Source organism: Corvus brachyrhynchos, unplaced genomic scaffold, assembly GCF_000691975.1.
Source record: "Corvus brachyrhynchos isolate BGI_N302 unplaced genomic scaffold, ASM69197v1 scaffold59, whole genome shotgun sequence".
Lineage (NCBI taxonomy): Eukaryota > Metazoa > Chordata > Aves > Passeriformes > Corvidae > Corvus > Corvus brachyrhynchos.
The window spans coordinates 1073826-1081939 of record NW_008246054.1 but is presented as its reverse complement, the minus strand read 5'-3'; the positions used below and the strand labels follow the sequence as shown (position 1 = coordinate 1081939).

Genomic DNA, 8114 nt, shown 5'->3' with positions numbered 1-8114 from the left:
TGTCCTCTTCAGCCCATGTGAGCAGGCTCCAGTGTGCCTGTCAGAGCAACAGAACAGAAGTACAAACCCTTTTATTAATTACCTGTAATTGGCATCTAGGATAGCATTGTTTCTCTGTTTGGAGATGCACGTACATATGTTGTGCAGTTGTGGTTTCTCTCCTCTCCAGGTGCTGTGTTTCATGGTCACTGCCTTCCTGCACCTCTTCTTCATGGCAGCCTTCTCATGGATGCTGGTAGAAGGGCTTCTCCTCTGGAGCAAGGTGGTAGCAGTCAACATGAGCGAAGACAGGAGAATGAAGTTCTACTACGTGACAGGCTGGGGTATCTGCACACTCCTCTGCCTTGGGTCCTCAGCAAAATATTCTTTTTCTTTTCTAGTGAAAGTTTTAATAGGAGAGATGCACAAATGTTTGATTTAATTTGAGAGCTGGGTGTCAGTGCTCTGCAGAGGCTCTCTTGAATTATTTGTCGAATTGCCAGTCTTAACATAGAAGTTAAGCAGCATTTTTGTTATATTTCTAAACCCAGGAGTTCAGTAAAAAAAATGGAGGAGGAGATTTATGGTAAGTTTTCGTTCTCAGAGAGCATCACTATTGTCAGATAATAATTAAATATGAATGTGTTCCTCACTAAGCACCTTTTATTCTGAGGGGGCCCTTTAGGGACATAGAATTACTTGAATAAGCTGCGTTTTGTGTCAAAGAGGAGCCTCTTTAGGGCTGTGCTGCTTGAAGAACACACACCTAGTTGGACACTGGGCAACCACTTCAAGTATTTTGGATTGGTTTATGTCTTTGATTGTCCATTTTGTTAAAAAAGCAATCTGAGGAATAAATTGCTTTGGTCAGGACTCAGGACTTGGAATGCTTTATACCTCAGAGAAAGATGTTGACAGCTTGTAAATCTGGCTGTGTTGAGCCAGGACAGATTTCAGCTGCAGAGAATTGATGTTGCTCGTGGGGTTTTGGAGGCTCACGCTGGAGTGTGTCTGGTCAGAGAGGTTTTGAAGAAATCATCTGGTGCACAGTGCCCTGCACGGGGCATCTCTGCTTTTCCCAGGGTTTAACCTGTGGGTTTTTCTGCAGGGCTTCCAGTCCTTATCGTGGGGGTGACCCTTGCGACTTCCTTTAACAAGTATGTGGCAGCCAACCATTGCTGGCTGAACGTGCAGACCAACATCATCTGGGCCTTTGTGGGGCCTGTGCTCTTCATCCTGGCTGTAAGTGCCAAACCCTGCTGGGAGGGTGGGATTCCTTTGGGTCTGGTCCTAGAAAAGCAATGCAGAGTCGGGGGTGCAGCTCATTGTGCCTCCTGCTTGTATAGGAAAAATGTTGTTTTACTTTATATAGACTTGAACAATACAAATAAATCTCTTTAATTAAAAAAGCTTTTTGATAGGAAAAAGTTCTTTAAGAAAATTTTGCTGACCGGTTCTTAGTTGTCCGTTCAGTTAGGGATGTGGTGTGTGACATTGCCTTAGCTAAAGGTCTGATTTTAACATGTAACACCTACATCCTTGAAATATCATTGTACAAAACACAGCAGCAGAAAAAGGTGCAACGTTTAAGGGGTCCAGAATAGACATTTAACAGGCAAGATGTTCTGTAGGAGAAGTTTGGGGATAAGTTTCCTAGATTTCATACATGTGTAGATAGCTGTGTGAAGTCTTTTGATTTCATGGCTTTCTTGGTAGTGGTATTTTGTCCGCAAGTTCTGACGCTAGTTCCCAGCAGAAAAGCCTCACCCACTGGAGCTGAGATTACCGAATGTGACTGAGTCCAACGGCTCTGCCCTGGCAGGTGAACACCTTCGTGCTGCTCCGGGTGGTGATGGTGACTGTGGCCAGTGCTCGCAGGAGATCAAAGATGCTGACGCCCAACAGCAGCCTGGAGAACCAGATTGGAGCACAGATCTGGTGAGCAGGGAAGGGCCTGGCTCTCCCAGCTGTGGCTGCTCTGGGTGTGAAATATGTGAGATAGTGTTAGATACGTGGAAGAAATCCTTTCCCATGAGGCTGGTGAGGCACTGGCACAGCTTGCCCAGAGAAGCTTGGACAAGCTAAAGACAGTGAGATGCGAGAGTCAGAGCAGAAGGGGCAAAAGGGATTCTCTCCCCCAGGGTAAGTGTGTCTCACCCAAAGACAGTCTCTAATCCCAGCTGAGAAGCCCAGCCAGCACCTTCAGCTTAGGGAACCAGTGCTGGTCTCCATCTGCACTCACACTCCTAAATCTCACCCCTTTGGGATAGGAGACCCTTGGCAGTGCCTGCAGAAATCCAAGCTTGGGACCTGGTGGGTTGAAAGTAAGGCTGGTGGGGGTTACACACACAGGGGAAGAGGCAGTGGGAACTTCTGTAATCAGTCAATACTGAGAGACCTCTAAAAAAGTGCTGCCTGAGTCATTACTTTATCATGCTCCGTGAATCTTTATTGTTGTTAGCTGGCGCCGGATACCCCTGCTAGACACGCATTGTTCCCCTGTAGCATAAATAAATTTTCCCAAATTTACAGAAGCACAAAGATAGGGCATTGCTGGAGGGCAGGGTGACATCCATGTGCAAATAAAACAAATAGAGAAACCCTCCTTGTAGCTGAAATTGGGGGAAAATAGCTGTTTTCTCATGGCTAATGACGTCAAAGAGCTCCTTTCTTGCTAACTTGCAGTGATAAATGAAGAGCAGGGCTGGCACACTGGGGTCTGGGAAGTGAAATATTTGGTTTTTCCTGTCTTAACTTATTTTGTTTGCAGAGGAATTTGTTCCACAGCTACTGTCTTGTTAGTGTTTCATCTCTGAAATGTGCCTGGGTAACCCTGAGCTCTTCCTCCTGCCAGGGCCATGGCCAAACCTGTCCTGGTGCTGCTGCCTGTGCTGGGGCTCACCTGGGTGTGTGGGGTCCTCGTCCACCTCAGCATCGTTTGGGCCTATGTCTTCATTGTGCTGAACTCCCTTCAGGTGAGTCCTGCACCAGGTGGGTCCCAGGTCACAGCCAAGCAGGCACCTGCGGTTTCCTGTGCTTCAGTGCACTCTACCTGTCCTTGTAGCCAGGGACACTAACTCTGAAGCCAGCCCAGCTTTCCCAAGACACTGGGCTGTTTTGTCTGAGGAAACTCAGTTCATCCTTCCAAGATACAACATATGACTCTGGAGACCTTGTATATCTAATGGCCCTCAGCACCAATCTCTGGCTGTGTCCTACTGGTGCCGCAGATTTCCAGTTCAAATCTTGTTTCTTGTGTTAGGCTTTCTGACATCAGTGTGGTTTCAAAATGGCACTTACAAACCCATTAGAGTTTTTATTTGCTCATATAATGGGTAATTAAAATGGCACCTGTGCAGTCAAATGGGGCAGACATCCCTCCTGCTGTTTGTATCCAGGAAATGAGCCCTTCCTGCAGGACAGGGCTGGGCCGTGGGTGCCACTGTCCCTGTTAGAGCAGGGCTGCTGGTGGAGAGTGTGTCAAAGGTCACATCCAGCCACAGCCTGCTTGACTGCTGCTTGGATGGTGTGTTCCAGGATGGGTGTTTTCCATCTGGCTCCTGTTCAGACATTCTGAGAGGTGGTGACCTCTGTGAACAGTACAGGCAGAGCCACCTTCCCCTTGTGGAGTTCAGCTTTACTGCAGGGAGACTGGGGAAGAACTAAGAATTGAGAACTGAAAATCCATGTTGTCTGCAGCCATGCAGCTACTCCCCAGTGCCCAGTGACAGCTGTACTGGGATCTGGTGAGATGCAGGAGTGTTTGGTGTGCCAGCTTTGGTGGGCTGGTAATCAGAGCTTTGCTTGGGACATCTGGAAATTTGGGGGCTGTTTCTGCCTCTGACTTGCAAGACCTCATGTAGATTATATAATCTCCTTCAGCCTTTTCATTCCTCTTCATCACCTGGCTACATTTTTAAGGCTCTTTGCTCGTCTTGGTGTCTTCCAGGGCCATGGCTGTGGCTGCCGTATTGCAGTCATGTTGTTAATAAGTTACTGTTAATAGGGAGTTCTGAAGGGCAGAGAGTAACATCATTACCTGGTGCATAAAGCAACACTTAATACTTGCTTCTGAGTTTACTGTTTTCATCAAAAGACTTTAAAGGTTTAACCAGCCTGTATGTGGTTAAGAGAGCAAAGCAAATTGCGTAAGTCCCAGCAGCCAGGAGTGCTCAGCTCTGCACCGAGCTGGGGCTGTTCCCAGGGCCTCGGGATATCTGGAACTCAGGGACACATGGCGACAAAAACTCCTGGAACATGTGCTTGCCACCTGCGATTCAAAGCATCAACAGAGGCCTTGCAAACCTCGAGAGAAGGCAGCTGTAGATGGAGCTAGAGAAGCACTGAACACCCCTGAACACCCCTGAGCACCACTGGTCCCAGCATGGTCCTGAGGGGAACGTAGAGTTCTCTGCAGGCAGGTGGGAGCCAGCTGAGGGGCACAGCTGGGCCAGACCAGCCCTGGGGCTGAGGCTGTGCCTGCACCAGGGGTGCCCCGGGGACTCCCTGGGCGGCCCCAGCTCTTGGCACTGCGTATTCAGGGTCCCCTGCCCAGCGTTTGAGGACAAATCCTGCTCCAGGGGACCAAGTCAAAGGAGCAACTGGGCACTGCCCTCCAAACCACTGTCATTCAAAGAGTTTTCCACCCCCATCTCCCTTTTTTCTTTTGTTTTAATAGAAATTGGCTCCTGCTGTAGCTCGTGCTTGCGGAGTGGCCGGTTTGTGGTGCTTCCCTCTGGCATACTTGGCTGTTTTCAGAGTAGCATTGGCCCAGCTCTCCAAGGGTGAACCCAGGCATTATCACCACGTGCACAAGATGGGTGGTTGCTCAGGGATGTTCTGCCTGTGGCTGGCACTGGTCCAGCAGCCGGATGCTGCTCGTGCACATCCGCTCTGAGGGGAGGTTCCAAGGCCAGACAAGGGCTGCCTCTCCACATCCCCACTCTTAAGGATATCAGGAGGATGGCAGGAGGCCTGTCTTAATGATAATTAAACATAGCATCACTTCCCCGTATGTCCTCATGCCATGCTTGGGTTATTGAGCAGGAGAGAACTGCAGGCTCAGAGCTGTGTGGACAGACATGACTGTGCTGTACACATTTGCCTCTGTCCCTTCATTACCAAGTTCAGGACAATCTGCAGATTGCCTCAGAGGAGAAATAAATGCTGGTGAGAAGCTGAAGAGTTGAGAGAAATCCATCCCCTTTCAGCCCCTTTGCTGACTGTCCTAGGGATCACTTGGAATTTCCTTTGAGGCCAGGGACGTGTGGGTGCTGTGCAGTTGTTCTGCTGCTGGGGTTGTCTTCTGTTTGACTGCTTTCCATTTGTCTGCAGAAGCCCAAGCCTGTCTTCAAGGCTGCTCTGTGTGTCGGCACCAAACATGACAACTCCTTCTCCAGCCAGGCAGCGCAGGAACAGCAGCAGGGAGCCGGTGGTGCTGTGGGGCAGGAGCACGGGTGGGTGGAAGGGCGGGCAGGACGGGCTCCTCCAGAGCCGCAGCTCCGCTCCCGCCCACTGCTGCAGCTGGGCCTCCTCTCCTTCCTCGCTCTCCTCCCAGCTGCCCTCTCTGCTCCCCCCTCCCCACGCTCATCCAGAATGATTCTTTCAAGGAAGACCTGCCTTGGAAGCCTGGCCAGAAATCTGGTCTGGGGGAGTGACCAACATTGCTGGCTGAAGGACAGGTCACGGCACGGTGCCAGGGGGCTGCTACCATTGCGCCTGCCAAGAGCTCGCAGATGAGAGCAAGGCTCGTTGAAGACAAGATGAATTGCATCTCTTGCTGCAGCTGATTTATCTAGCTGCGATAACAAAACACCCCACAGATATAACATAAATCTGGTAGGCCAGATAGGGCTGCTTTAAGGCCCAGATCGTTGGTCTGGAACCGTAATTAGCCCCAGGCTGTGGCCCCCAGGCAATGCTTGCTCTGGGCCTGGCCTCTCCCTGGGCATATCCCTCACGCAGCTGTGCCCAGCGTTTGGTGGGGGGTGAGGTGCCATTGCTCACTGCTCCTCGGTGTGTGAGAGCAGCAGACTCTGGGAACAGCCTGGTCTCAAGTGTGGAAGGTCCTTCCTGCCTGGCTGTCCCTGGCTGTGCAGTGCCCACCATCTGTGCCAGTCTCACCCATTCCAGGGCTCCTCAAAGCCGTTTGCTCCGTGCAAAGGAGCACAAACCAGCCGTACATCTCCGAACCTTCCTCTGCTCTCTCCCTTCCAGGGCCTGTACATATTCCTGGTCTACGCAATCTATAACAGCGAGGTAAGAGCTGCCCCTGGCTGGGCTCAGTCACTCATCACAGCAGCTGTGTGTTGGCATCTGGGGGTGGCTGGGTGGTGGCAGTTGCAAGGGGCAGCACAGCCCCACTGCGCTTCTGGAACCGTGGCTGCTTTTTCTCCAAGTCTTGCTGGAGCATCTCCAGCTGCGCTAGAGCTGCTGTGGCCCTCTCTCATGTCCTTGCTCTGTTGCAGGTGAGGAATGCCATCCAGAGGATGAAGGACAAGAAGAGAGCCCTGTCGTTCACAGTAAGCTGGAAGGAATCCCTGCTGCCCCTTCATCCATCAGCCGCCCACCAGAGGAGGGTCCCAGCTGTACCCGGGGTCTCCTTTGAGGAGATGATGATGGAAAGAAATCTTGGTTTTTTTTACTTTTGTCTCCCTTCTCTGTGGTCTTGTTGGACAGCACAGACCCAATTAGGCAGCAGCCTGCTCTGCCAGGGCGGGATGGGAGCCAAAGCAGTTCCAATGAAATCAATCTTTGAAGCTACATCTCTGGATGTAGCAAAGACTCGTTGCGATTTTCACTGCCCTGTATCTCCTGCCTGTCATTACAGAACTGCTCTCATCCCACCAACTACATATCAAGTCCAAGAAACACGACCTCCTGGGACACAGGGAAGCTGAGGCCTGCAGCTGAGAGTGCCCTGCCAAGCCCTGTGCAGAAAGACCCTCCAGTGAAGAACATCACCAACAAAGGTAAGAGGATTGTTGTTGCTGTTAGCCCAGGCTGGGTGATGACACCACAGTAAAATGTTATTCCCAATACTTGAATTTTAGTGCCCCTGGTGCTGCATTAATTCCTTTGCACACTGTGCCTGTGTGAGCACAGGGTCTGGTGCTGCTGCTGCTGAAGGGGGAGGCAGAGTCCTCGTGCATGTGGGTCTCAGAGGGGTCAGGTCCATGCCTGCAGCCTGGCTGGGTGTGGGCAGGGGGTCTCATCAGCATGTTAGGCAGCATTGCATTCTCCCGAGGCAAAAATCCAAGTTAGTGTCTTAAAATTAATTTTCTGGAGGAGAGGCAAAGGTGACAGTAGAATTTAGGGATTTTGGCTTTGGGGAAAAAAGGTTTTGCATTCTTCAACCAGTTTGGGGGTGCAGTGATGCAGAAAACCTCTTTGGTCTCTTTGCTTCAGTGGGAGACACAAAGCACCAAGTTCTTGGTAAAGCATGAATATTTCTGTTCTCTGGTCTATGAACTCATTGTGCTGCTTCACTCTTTAGGAAACTTTGGAGCCAAAATTCCCATTGGAATTTCGTCAATTATGTCACCTGAGAGACCAGTACGTAACATCTTCTGTTCTTCCACCTTTACCCCACCCAGAGCACAGCAGTTGTGTAGGGACATCACCTGAGCCCAGGCAGGGGGACAACAGGGTGGGGCACCTTTCCAGGGGCAGGAGAGGAGGCGGCCCCGGAACAGCTGAATTCCAAGGCAAGGGCTCACCCTGAGCCCATGGGGAACCAACCCCACTGCCACGCCAGGAGGGTGCTTAGAACAGGGCCCTACAGGAACATGAGGTGACACTGAATTCGAGCCATGCAGCCCTAAACTGAGGTTGGTATGGATCAAGCAGGAGACTTTCCCTAGGACAGCAAATTAAATCAGGCAGTGGGGCAGCTGCCATGGGCAAGTCTCATCGCTCCCAGGAGGTCTGTGCTGCCTGCATTGGGACGGAGAGCTCAGCAAGGCATGACCTAAAGCAGGGAACAATTTAAATTTGACTGCTCTGATCCCGCTTCCATCTCCTGCTATTGAAATGATCATCAGTCCTTGTGCACTTGACATTCAAGTGCTGTAATTTCCTCAGAATAAAATCCAACACTACTTTCATGAGTCTCTCACTGAAGGATCTCTCTTTCC

The 8114-nt window shown here is 50.7% G+C and overlaps 1 protein-coding gene across 4 annotated transcripts in view; it reads left to right on the top strand.

Moving 5' to 3' along the window:
- The window catches only part of ADGRD2 (adhesion G protein-coupled receptor D2), a 25433-nt gene that overhangs the window by 11951 nt on the left and 5368 nt on the right, over positions 1-8114 (top strand). For all 4 annotated transcript variants that reach the window (XM_017745587.1, XM_017745584.1, XM_017745585.1 and 1 more), the window contains 8 exons: positions 166-323; positions 1088-1221; positions 1802-1917; positions 2834-2954; positions 6196-6237; positions 6447-6500; positions 6809-6950; positions 7475-7533. In XM_017745587.1, coding sequence (XP_017601076.1) covers positions 166-323; positions 1088-1221; positions 1802-1917; positions 2834-2954; positions 6196-6237; positions 6447-6500; positions 6809-6950; positions 7475-7533 — 826 coding nt within the window. The remainder of the gene's footprint in view (positions 1-165; positions 324-1087; positions 1222-1801; positions 1918-2833; positions 2955-6195; positions 6238-6446; positions 6501-6808; positions 6951-7474; positions 7534-8114) is intronic.